The sequence below is a fragment of the Festucalex cinctus genome, chromosome 1, assembly GCF_051991245.1.
Source record: "Festucalex cinctus isolate MCC-2025b chromosome 1, RoL_Fcin_1.0, whole genome shotgun sequence".
Classification (NCBI taxonomy): domain Eukaryota; kingdom Metazoa; phylum Chordata; class Actinopteri; order Syngnathiformes; family Syngnathidae; genus Festucalex; species Festucalex cinctus.
The window spans coordinates 55,921,968-55,934,887 of NC_135411.1; the positions used below are offsets into that span (position 1 = coordinate 55,921,968).

General features: G+C 40.7%; 1 protein-coding gene across 7 annotated transcripts in view; it reads left to right on the plus strand.

Annotated features, from left to right (window-relative positions):
• The window catches only part of gpatch8 (G patch domain containing 8), a 39,482-nt gene that overhangs the window by 19,193 nt on the left and 7,369 nt on the right, over nt 1–12,920 (plus strand). For 4 of the 7 annotated variants that reach the window (XM_077495706.1, XM_077495717.1, XM_077495731.1 and 1 more), the window contains 5 exons: nt 3,113–3,185; nt 11,277–11,344; nt 11,417–11,503; nt 11,588–11,731; nt 11,824–11,954. In XM_077495706.1, coding sequence (XP_077351832.1) covers nt 3,113–3,185; nt 11,277–11,344; nt 11,417–11,503; nt 11,588–11,731; nt 11,824–11,954 — 503 coding nt within the window. Of the gene's footprint in view, nt 1–3,112; nt 3,186–6,292; nt 8,468–10,450; nt 11,010–11,276; nt 11,345–11,416; nt 11,504–11,587; nt 11,732–11,823; nt 11,955–12,920 lie in introns of those variants that run through there. The other 3 variants (XM_077495749.1, XM_077495740.1, XM_077495753.1) reach the window with 3 other exon arrangements.

A 12,920-nucleotide genomic window follows, 5' to 3' on the forward strand; every position in this document is an offset into this window, starting at 1 on the left:
GCACTATAAGACGCACCTCATTATAAGGCGCACCTTCAATGTATGACATATTTTCAAACTTTGTCCATATATAAGGCGCACCGCACTATAAGGTGCACCGCATTATAAGGCGCACCTTCAATGAATGACATATTTTAAAACCTTTTTCATATATAAGGCGCCACAGTAGAGGCTGGGGTTACGTTATGCATCCATTAGATGGTGCTGCGCTAAAGGGAATGTCAACAAAACAGTCAGATAGGTCAGTCAAACTTTGGAATTGTCAGCAAGCTGGTTTGTAATCTATTAATATTCACTCCAAAAATGAATAAACAGCTGTTTTATTATTTTCTCTGAGGTAAAGTATTAGTATTAGCTAGCGATCCAAGATGACGGGATCTTCTGCGCATGCGTGTCACCGATCGTGCAGGGTCAGCGATAGCGTCTTGACAGCGAGACCTGTTGCGGCTCAATATTGATCCATATATAAGGCGCACTGGATTTTAGGTGCGCCTTATAGTGCGGAAAATACAGTATTTATCTGGAAATCAAAACAATGTATCGTTTAAGTTGGTATTACACCTGTTGTTACATTACATCAATACAATACCAGCCAAATATCATGTTCAATCACTAATTTATTATTCTTAAATGACGGTCAATTGATCAAAATGGTTTGTCACTGACACCAACCGTCCAAATCTGTCTGCGCTCGTGCCACCCTCATTACCAGACAAAAAAGCCTTTGATATTTAATAAAAGCGAACGACCGTGATTTCATCATCTTGAAAAACGATGAAATAAGAGATTTCAGGAGCAGACCTACAACTACGCTCCTCGCACATCGAGAGACCAACTGAGCTCCGCATGAGCAAGCAACTCCTTAGGAAGAAATCTCAAAAAGTCATTGTTGTGGTGTGGTCGTATACATCAACAGATTGCAGTATAACTCTTCCATAATTTGTACCACAACACCCACCACACAAAGTTGCTGAAAACAGTATACTGCTAATCATCAAAATCTTGGCAACTTTCAAAGGAACTGTACCACTTGGTGGAAACGTGGCTCTCAACTTGGATAAAATATCACGCTTTTGAAATGGGAAGTGGCTTGACTCTGAGGACCTTGTGGGCTGAGATGCTGTGTGCTGCGTGCCACTCCCCTTCACATGCACTAACCCATCCATACCCAGTCCCCCGCCCCCCCAAAAAAAGCTTCCCTCCACCATGGCTCAGCCTGCTCTCTACTGACCCTGTACAGCTCATCTATTCCTAAAGTAAAACATTAAAATAAAAAATAAAAACACTAGGGGGCCCTTGCTGAGCCATCACCACCTTCTCTGTGCCTGATCCACCTGAGGCTAACACTCTTGATGTTTTAACACTATCCCGATTCCCTACACTCCCGCCTCCTCAGTTGTGCTGTATGTGCACCTTTGGCAGTGTGCTACTAATACAGAATATGCTTTTTGTTAAAGCACTTTTAACAAAAAGCTGCATGTTTTTTTTTATTTTTTATTTTGTTCCAACCCCCTTCACCTGTTGATATCAATCTCTTTGTGATTATAACCCGTGATTATAAACATATTCATGTTTGGTTTGTATGTTTTGGTCTGTTTTTTTTTTTTTTTTTTTTTTTTTTTTTTTTTTTTTTTTTGATAGAATGCAGCACTCTGGTGAATGTTAGACAAGCCTGGAATAGTTAGAATCACAATAGAACAACACTTTTGATTCAGAAAACTTTCATTGTCATGTTTTTGTGTTTGAGGTTGCACTGTAGTGTGTAGTGTTGGGACAGTCTTGCATTTCACTTAATGTTTTCAGTTTTTTGTTTTGTTTTGTTTTGTTTTTTCCTTACTGACCAATACTAGCGACATAAGTCTCAGGAGACTTGCATTTTTTTGCCCTGGAGTGTTGAAGGAATTCCTGTTGTGCATGTTCATACACTCCTGTTTGTGATTCATCTTCATTTGGCAGATTTTGGCAATAACAAACATTGAGAACATACACTCCAAAATTAGATGGCCTCTTTGAAATCGGTGTGAGAAAAATATAATAATGTAATTAGATATAAAGCCAGGCTACCACATAGACTACCCTCAATTGCTATCTCCCTTTTCAACAACGTAAAGAACGAATTAGCAGTATATTTAGCATTCTACATCATGGTAGTGCTCGTCCTTATTAGTGTTTTAGGTGATTGTAGCCCACCCTGCTGACTTCAGGCCAGTCAATTTAAAAGTATTTAAATGAACTATGAAAAAGGCATTTGTACAAGTAGAGGCCTCCCACTGATAATTACCTTGTTCATTAAATATATTTTATTCAAGCTGCATTAAAAAGAACATGCACAGCGGCAATTTAGTTTTTTTGTTTTGTTTGTTTTTTTGTTTTTTTTTTAAATGGGGCTACTTGCATACGTCGTCTCCCTCTTTTTGGCCTGCACATATCCCTTCACACGTGCACATTTTGTCCACCCTGGGCCTTGTAATGGTAATCCAAGGCCCCGCTAGCAGCACTCTTGTCTTTTCCTCTTGCTTTTTGTTGTTTTGTATTTTATTTGTGACAGCTATGTGTTTCATGGTGATCCCCTGCCACCTCCTCCTGTCATGGTTACAGAATCACAGCAAGCTTGGAGTTTCTGGTCGTCATTTTGTTAATGCAAGATTTCCATACTCGTTCAATGTCACTTTTATTTGTTTACTAAGATCTTGCTCTGTAGTGGTTCATATATATCTGTCTGTGCGTGCGCTTGTGTGTGTGTGATGCATATATTGCCCTTCTTCCCCTTCCCAGTTTTAGTGATCAGTGTCATTGCCTTTAAATGGCTGTTCACACACTCCCATGTTAGGATTTATTGTAGTGTGCAGACTACACATAGCCTCATATAATGGTAGAAAGCCCAGAGCCCCCTCAGTCTCCCTCCCTCTTGCCCACTCACTTGTGATGGAAGACACTTATGTACACTTGGTAGTTGACGTGGATGACATTAATGATGGCGGTGGTGGTGGCTGTGCTGATGATCGTGTGAACTGAGTGCTTTGTTTTGTTGTGTGAACCGTGACTCCACGGGGGAAAGGCTCCTCTTATTATTGGATTATTTCTGGTTTCTCTCCTGTCTCCTGTCTGCTAGGACAACATCGGTCACCGGCTGCTTCAGAAACATGGCTGGAAGTTGGGCCAGGGCCTTGGCAAAACCATGCAGGGTAAGGGCTCACTCATCCACGCACAGCCTTACTGCCATTGTACACTGGTGCCACTCACCAGTTCTCTCTGTTCACATTTCCAGGGTCCTTATTTCTACAATCGACTTTACAACATATTCTTACATAAATCTTGTCCCACTAACCACATTTTGCTGCTATCCTTCTGCGTCCGTTCAAACTTGAAGCGGGAAGAAAACATTTTTGGAGCTTAACAAGGGTGGGGGATGGATTCTGGTGGTTGTGAAATGCATTTCATTTGCAGGCATTCAATTAATGTAAGTAAAATCCACGCTGAAGTATTAGTAGAAAGTAGATTGTTAGCCTTCAGTTAATTAAGTTAGCTTGAGGTCAATCAGTTGTCCTCTGTAGAATTTAGAGCCTCTGATTAGACATCTTCTGGAATCATGAAACATCCAGAAAATGTAAATGTTCCAATAAATTGCTTTTAGTTTCTTGTCTGACCCAGTTCAGCACACAACTCAGAGGTAAAGAAATTGCACTTAAGAGCCCTGTTGGTTATGTGTGGACCAAAGTAGGCCAAATCGTCATAGTGTTAGTGTATTAGCTGCTGTTTGGCTCAGTTTTTTTTCCTTATTTTTTTTCTCCCCTTTTGCTGAGCCCTGGAATGTTTCTTATCAAACCCTGACACTTTTTTATACTAATTGTTTTTTTTCTATCCTGTCTTTTTACTTAAACTTTGACTTTTAGTTTGCCTTACTCACTAAGTCTTTGCCGTCTATAGTTAAAATTAAGCTTGAGTTTCCATATACAGTACAGTGTTAGCTGGCATTTAATGCTGTTCTTGCCCATAATGCTGCCATTTACACCGCCATTTTCATTTTTCTCACCAATGTTGTTCAACTGTGCTTAGCAAGTAACACTGTTGCAAAAATATGCATGTTTCATAGAATACTGATCAGTTGACATCCTGCATATTCTAAAATGCTGCTAGCAGGTTTTTACGGTCGTCGTGTAGATGGCACAGGGAATGTAGTGTGCGATATTATATGTCTCTTGGGCACCAGTTAGGAAGTTAATGTATTGTTGCCACAGGAATATAATGAGGTAATTCAGCTCAGTTGGAAAATAGATTTGTCCAAGGAAGTTGATAGACCTTGTGTATTTATTTTTTCTTATATTTTAGCATTATATGACTGAAGGCGTGGTATAACGCCAGGTTCACACTGACTGCGGTGTCCGTACGGACTGCAATTCGTGCCAAATGCGGTGCATGAGCTGTACGTGTCCGGAAATCTGCACCCGGTCCCGCGAGACCACAAGATCGCGGGGCTTAACTCTGAAGAGTTGTGTTCACGCAATAGCAGCCTCATATATAGAGAGCTACTATACTTGTAAACAGTAGACACACTTGTTTTTCATTCACATTAGTTTGGGTTCCATCCACCCATCTTTATTCGAATTTTTCAAGAAATGCAAACTGAAACTGAAACAGGCGGTGGATTTTGAAGCGTAATGAAAAAAAGGAAAATGCGAATTTTGGCTATGAAAGCAGGTTTTGCGAATAACCGCTGACAAGACCAGATACATGTCGCTCGTTTTGACCGGTAGTCACAAAGCAATGGCGGAAGATAAGTAAGGTATGTTTTGGAGGACGACGAAACAGAAATTCTTTTGGAATTACCGTATTTTCCGCACTATAAGGCGAACCTCATTATAAGGCGCATCTTCAATGTATGACATAGTTTCAAACATTTTTCCATATATAAGGCACACCGCACTTTAAGGCGCACCGCATTATAAGGCGCACCTTCAATGAATGACATATTTTAAAACTTTTTTTTTCATATATAGTAGAGACTGGGGTTACGTTATGCATCCATTAGATGGTGCTGCGCTACAGGGAACGTCAACAAAACAGTCAGGTCAGTTAAACTTTATTAATAGATTACAAACCAGCTTTCTGACAACTCCATTCACTCCCAAAATGAATAAACAGCTGTTTTATTATTTTCTCTGAGGTAAAGTATTAGTATTAGCTAGCGATCCAAGATGGTGGGATCTTCTGAGCACGCGCGTAAACGATCGTGCAGGGTCACCGATAGCGTCTTGACAGCGAGACCTGTTGCGGCTCAATATTGATCCATATATAAGGCTCACTGGATTATAAGGCGCATGGTCAGCTTTTGAAAAAATTGAAGGCTTTTAGGTGCGCCTTATAGTGCGGAAAATACGGTAATTAAAGAAGCGAATATTAATGCAATTTTAGATGAAAAACAGCAAATAAACGCTACGGTTTATCAAGAATTACAAAAGCAAACTCATACGACGTCACCACACAGCGCATTTCCTTCCTGTTCTTCTTCTTCTTTTAAATTACTGGTGGATTACATCTCCATGGTGTATACCGCCACCTACAACAGCGGAGTCCTCTCTCAATATAAGTGAAGCGCGGATTATGTTTGTACATGCATGAAAATCCAGTTTAAAAAAAACAAACAAAAAAACGTGCTACCAAACATCACCATCATTTGAATGGCGGCTAATGGAGTGCTGAAAGTGTTTGCACACCTTAAAGCTTGCAAGCATTGTTTAAACAGGTTTCAGCTTTAAGCGACAAAATGACAGGTTTACGTGGTGCCATTTTTAACTGTCGTAATGGAGTTTATAGGCAAAAAAAAAAAAAAAACAACCATTGCAACGCTCGAGAATCGGTCTGGCCTTAACCATAAGTCATTGGCAGGCTTTGCATAGTTGTAATTCATCAGTGTGTCTCCATGTGGCCTTGAATGGCAACGAGGTATTCCATCGAATGCGATAAAGATATTTGCTTTGTGCAGAGGAGAGTGAACAAGTTGCAGAGCTCGCCCTGGGCGCCACTGATGTTCGCCTACATAAGCTTTCCTGCTTTGTTTGAAGATGTCTGTATGGTAAAGTGCTGTGCACTCAGACAAATAAGGTCTTTGTCATCTTGCTGGATGCATTGATTTGCAACACAGCAGTCGTGTCTTGTTGAAGTGCAATCATTTTGATTCTCTTTTGTCAAAGGCGTTAGAATTTTCAAGTGAAAAGCATTGTCCCCTTTTTAAGTTTTCCACTGTATTGACTGTGTTCTTATTCTTCTTTTGTCCCTTTTTTGCCCCTTTTAGGTAAGGTTTGTTGGATCCCTTCTGTATGTCTGTATGCGTGTGTGCGCGCCTGTGTGTGTGGGTGTATGTTTTCTTTCTCCCACTCGGCAGTTCACATCAGTGTAATCCTTCCCCCCGCCATTTTTTTTTTTTTTTTTTTTACAGTACTTTAGGCTAATGGCCTCTGGCAGCTTCCTTCTCTGCTTCATAAATCACTAAAACTTTATCTGAATCCGCTCCCGATGTGAAGTGCTTTGATTAGAGCAAAAATGAAAATTCATTTGAATCAATGTCGATAGACGTAAGAAGCCGTGATTCCGTCACACTCCGAGAATCATTATTTATCACTAGCTCGTTCTATCCCTCTCTTTGAATTTCGGCGGCTGCTGGCGGGTATCTGATTGGCTGCGACCACGGCTCAGACTTTGAATGGCTTGCAGAGTAGATCCAACTTCACCCCCCTCTCTGCTTGTTTGCCTGTTTCAACTTTAAAGCAACTTGTGCCACTTGGATGTGTGTGCTTGTCACGTGGGACTGGTGAGATGAGATGAGGAGTGCGTGCGTGTGTAGGTGCAGGGGGGAATGAATGCAACTGACGGGGCCATAGTGTCAATTTACAGGGAAAATCTCACCACCCTCCCATACCCTCAACATCTCTGTTGCCTTGGTTACACACGCCACCCATCCTCCCCTCTTCCTTTTTGCCCCCCATCCCCTCCCCCCAGCACGGCATGTTTGTCCCAGAGGTGCACTGTTGCCTGGCTCCGACTGTCACACTCCCCCAGGGCTTTAAGCAGTGTTGCTCACGGCGCATTAGGGTGGTCTAGCACAAAATGGCCAAATAAAATGCAGACCAGGAGTACAGTGTGACTTTTAGTAGTAAAGGTACTGTGTGCACTACATGTGTCGAGCACTGCTTAAGGTCTGGTGGATAAGGTACATTTGTGTGTCACATCTTCACCAATTTGGGGTGAGTAGAGAGAGAGAAAAAAAAAAAACAAGCTTTGGAAGAGTCGCCAACTTCACCAAGGCAAAATAGCTTCCAGTGGGAAGGTGGTGGTTACATTTTAATACTCCAAAACTAAATTTTGTTTTTGATTCATGGCATTGGCACCCTTGGCTTGTGTGCTTCTTTTATTTTTGTCTGAGATTCTCAGCTGTTTAATGTCAGTCCCTCACCCAGTAAAGCTCCTCTAAAATTTAGTGCTTGGGATTATATATGTGCTTGGGGCACCCTTTTCTCATTTGGGGCCATTTCAGTTTTTATCATTGATTGTGGCTTCAGCTGTTTTCAAAACAGTTTCAATCCATGACGGGACAAATAAAATCTTCTCAGGCTGTCCATGGCCCAAGGGCTTAGGTTCCCTAGCTGTGAACTATGCGGACACAAGTTTTGGCACAAATAGTCCTGCCAAGTGAAAATTGTAATTGAAAAAGTGAGTTGAATTTCCAAAAACTCGTCACTGAATTTGGACCCAGAGGGCCTCCTGGTTTGTTGGCCTCTATTATGCCAAACCCATGGGCGCATGTTTTGTTTTTGTTTGTTTTTAAGCAAAAAGGGCCTTTCTTGAATGGTTCCCCACCAAGTTTGAAGCATACAATGGACGTTTTTCACAAAAAAAAACAAAAACAAAAACAAAAAAACAAAAAAGAAAATAGGTCATCATTGCGGAGCGTAGCTTCCGTCCTTATATTAAGCGTTAGAAGCAAGATGGATTATACACTATCTCAAGCATTTACCCAGAATTATGTTTGCCGATGTGGATTCACATTTCAAGAGATTGAACTTTATCTTTTGGTGGCTTGTACCAATACTTGTGTCCATACAATGTAGCCGCATTATACCTATAAAGGTGAACATTATTGGCATATGGTGTTTGGGGCATATTCTGGTTGAGGTAGCGAGATAAATACCAAAGAGCCAGGGCACTGGGACCTGTGGTTTGGAGAAGGTGGTGAGAGGGAACCTGTCAGCACCTAGCTGTGTGTAAAGGGATGTGGGCGGGTGGGGTGATTGGACACATTAGCCCATCAGGTAATGATCCGCCCCCAACCAAGCCCCACAACTCCACACATACACACCCACCCAACCCCATCCTCCCTTCTTTGTGTCTCAATCTTCCTGCTTAACCAATTGGTGTTTCTTTTTTACAGCGATTTGATCCTGCCCATGTTGTGCTGATGGTAAACTTAGTGGTAAATGTTTTTATCCCCCAATTGAATTGTTTTGTTTTCTCCCATTTTTTGTTCCTCCTGTCATCACAGCACCAATGCTACTACATAGGCTTTCAATTCTCTCCGTATTAGTCCTCATTCTGCTGCTTGTATATATTATCATGCATTATGTATTACTCTTAGAACATTGCCATTTTATTTTTAGTTTTTTGTTTTTGTTTTTTCAAACCTTGTGATTCACACCTTGTGATTTAGATGCACATTGTTGTTGTCTGGTCCCTTTCTTTTTCCACTGGGATGGGTAATGTGGACATATTGTCAATGTGTTTGACAATTGATGATGAGGTTTGGGATGCAATTGTTAATGAATCTTAATTCTGGGCTGGGCTTGCGACTCCATTCAAACGAACCACTGCAGTGGACTGATGTTCATGCCAACCACCTACCTGCATACACACTTAACTCGCATAACAGACAATCACTCAGCTCACGTTTCTCCCTGAATTAAGGCATTATCTGTGAGAAAGTCAGTTTGAAAGTGCCTTTTTCGCTGCACGGTACCCACTCGGCTCTTTGACACACAGATCCTGTAAAATTACCAAATCAGAACTACAACATTAGCTGCACAGTGTATGCACATTTACATTTTATACAATTAAGCAGGGAATTGCTGCAACTGCATTTTCTTTCACACAGCAACACCCAATCCCACAGAAATTAGATGTGAGATGACAAATCGCAAGATGGGCAGTGGAAATTGCTGTAAACACATTAAGGCAGAGGAAATGAGTACTAGGTTCACACCCCTGTCCTGGCATTGCAAAACACCCTTTCATTTGGGGAGCTACCTGACCTTATAGCTTTCTATACCTATATATCCTTAGTAGTCTAAATTGCCTGGTTGGCTTTGTACTCCTCATTCTGTATTGCAGATATTTATACAGAACAGCCAGAAAAATGTCTGCTTTAAGATGTAAAAATGGGTTACAAAAGCTTTTTCATTGGCAAAGGAAGGTACAACCAAGTACTATTTCAGTTTCGAAGCGTGCAAATACTATGACGTAAACCACTGCTGGTTGCTCATTGGTCGAGCATATTAGTCAGGGCATCGTTGTAACACTAGTTGGATGCACTCCTCAATATGACAAAAATAAGTACAGTACATGCTAATGTTAGCTGAACCTGTTGATGTGTGTCAACTGGAGATGCAGGAGTAATGGACTCCACACCTTTGCTGAAGTTGTCCATTTTCTTGCTACCCCTAGTCTCCTCTGTCTCCTTATCAACTCTCATTCTTCTCTGTGGTCTCGTTTCCAAAAGAACATGAACCTTGCCCCAAATGGAGTTGAGCCGGTCTAACCCAAGCCAGTACTGTGCAGTAGAAAAGTGTCAAAAAGTCTATGGAGGTGACAGACACTGCAGTGGGGCTGAGAGTCCTGGCAGGCCATAATGTTACAATGCCCATGCATTTGTGATTTTCAGAATTGAATGTCATTGGGCTGTGATGACTGAATTCCGAAAAAGGAAGTACATAAAATAAATGATATATCCGTTCTTGGCCTCCCATGGGAAGAAAAGAACGCTCTGTAGAGATTAGTGTATTTACTTTTACAGATGTTAAACAATGCAAGAGCATGAGTTGATAAATATTTTTACATGTCCGTTACATTGCAGCTAAGCTATGTCATTATGCCCAATGATATGTGGAAATGTGATTCACTGCAACCAAAACTGTGTGAGGAATAATGTGAGTAGTGATGATAATAATAATAACAATAACAACAATAATAATAATAATAATAATAATAATAATAATAATAATAATAATAAAGCTGAAACCAAACTTACACGATAATCAGTAAGACTGGTTGTTGTTGAGCAACACACACCGATATATATATATATATATATATATATATATATATATATATATATATATATGTATATATGTATATATATATATATATATATATATATATATGTATATATGTATGTATATGTGTATGTATATATAAAATTTTCTGAGAATCCCTGTCTATCTCTTTCTGTAAACCCTGCCCCCATACTACTATTCCCAATTTCCATGTGTTAGCAGGTAAGTATCCCCATCCCTTGCACTGTCAACATGGCGATACCTTGGCCTGTGACGTCAATACTGCTGTAGTTCATTGCTTGTGTCTTGTTTTTGTTTTTTATTTGACTACCGTATGTCTATCTCTATTTGCTTTGTTTGGCTGATTATGAGTGGATTAAGCCGTTTACGTTTCAATTTTCCAAGTAGTTTTGATTTCAATTTTTTATTTTCTTTTGGTTGTTTTTTTTTCTCTCCAGTTACTTTCCTTCTGATCTAGCTCTTTTCACAGCTTATGGATAAAATTTACAAGGAAGACACATCTTAAGAAATAGCCAGGGAAATCATGTGACAATCAGGAAGGGATGGTGATGCAATAGGCTCCAGAATGCACACAGTGAGGCTTTGTTGTCCTCACGGATGTTGTTGCTTGTGTGTGCCAGCCTGTTGCTGCTCCCTTGACGAGGACACTTACACTGTGATGACTATAAGGTACCACAAATTTGAAATTTATTACACTAGTACAGCAACCATAGCCCTAAAAGTATCTAGACTTGCTGTCTCATCAGTAAGCTGTGAGAATGGCTGGTGTTTGGTTCACTGTAGCTTTCTGGTCTCTTTGCACTTTTTTAAAAGACTAATTTCTCTAACCCCAGCACCCTATGCTCTTAAAAGCAGGCTGTCTCCGAGCTGGTCTTCCACCCAGCTAATTCAAGACACAACTCACCTTTGTAATCTCTCTGTCTCTTGTTCCCTCAGGACGCACGGATCCTGTGCCCATTATTCTTAAATATGATGTCATGGGTATGGGACGGATGGAGATGGAGGTAAGGGTCATTGAATCGGTTTTGTAGCCTGTTTTTTTGTTGGATTGTGTTGTAAGTGATGCCCTTTTTTAGATGGACTATGCAGAGGATGCCACAGAGAAAAGAAGAGTGCTCGAAGTGGAGAAGGAAGAGACGGAGGAACTACGGCAGAAGTACAAGGTGAGGCCTGGTCTGGTCATCCGTAGACCACTACTTATAAGCTCCTTTTAAACATTTTCTTTCTGTACTTGCCACCATCAACAGGATCAGATTGAAAAGGAGAAAGCAATTGCAAAAGCCCTGGAAGACCTGAGGGCTAATTTCTACTGTGAGCTGTGTGACAAGCAGTATACCAAACACCAGGAATTTGACAACCACATTAACTCCTATGACCACGCTCACAAGCAGGTAAAATTTGGGTCAACCCCACCTGAATGCGTGATTACCTTATTTTTCCGTAGCCATCGTGACGCTAACGCCAATTGTGTACCGTCTCACAGAGGCTAAAGGAGCTCAAGCAGCGGGAATTTGCTCGAAATGTGTCTTCACGTTCCCGCAAAGGTGGGAAGAAGCAGGAAAAGATGCTGCGTCGTTTGCACGAGTTGGCCGAGCAGAGGAAACAGCAACACCGGTAGAATGTTTTTTATTCTTTCTTCCAGCACCCTCTACTTGTCAATTTAGTTGATAAAGGCAGGAATATGCTACAGTTGTCAATGAGTTTAACATCTGCAGTGTTGGGGGAGCTCATTTTCTATGCAAACTAGTTAAAACTTCACAATTTTTTTTTTTAATGAACTTATTCAGTTCATAGTTCCTAATTCAGAATTTTGAACAAAGTGTAGCGTTTAGTTACTTTATATTGTGTTTATTTGTCGCACTGGTTTGCCATTGTGTGCCTTAAGCTTCGACGTCGATTTGATTGACAGCTCGTTGTGCACCTCGTTAAAGTCCGCTCCGTAACAAATTAAGTGTCTCAAACACCGTTTAACTATACGAACGTGTTCTCTTCTGTATGTTAGGCATTAGTAGAGAAGTGCACTAAAGTATAGTGTGCTTATTTGCTCGTTTTGTCTGTCTTTTCACGTCATGTCTGCCGTCAGTTGGGACATTATCCTCTCAATGGATGCCACTAATATGTAACATCTACGGCCGTAGTCGGCTGCAATTAATGTTCAGTGATGTAATTTCGTTACGTGCATCATACTTTGAATAATGAGCTCATGTTTGGTGTGTTGTATAACTTTCTCGTGTGTTAGTAACTATTCATGTGGACAGCTAAGATAATGCTTGTTAATGTGAATTAGCAATGTTGCAGCCCATTTATTATTTAGACAAGTAAATCTATGCCATTAAGTGATACAGTACACTGCAGTAGTGAGAGAATAGTGTGCCCATATACACACACACGTGTCTATAAGTGTAAAACACATTAAACAGCAGAAACTGGCAGCGGTCCACCACAACAATGTCTGTTTAACCAAGTTATTCTTACTATTATTATAACCAAGTTATTTTACTCTACCTTTTTCTGCGTTGATTGGGGCATCCTAAGTGGCAGTAAACTACATGATGAAGTGTGTTGTATCCTGAAGCTGTC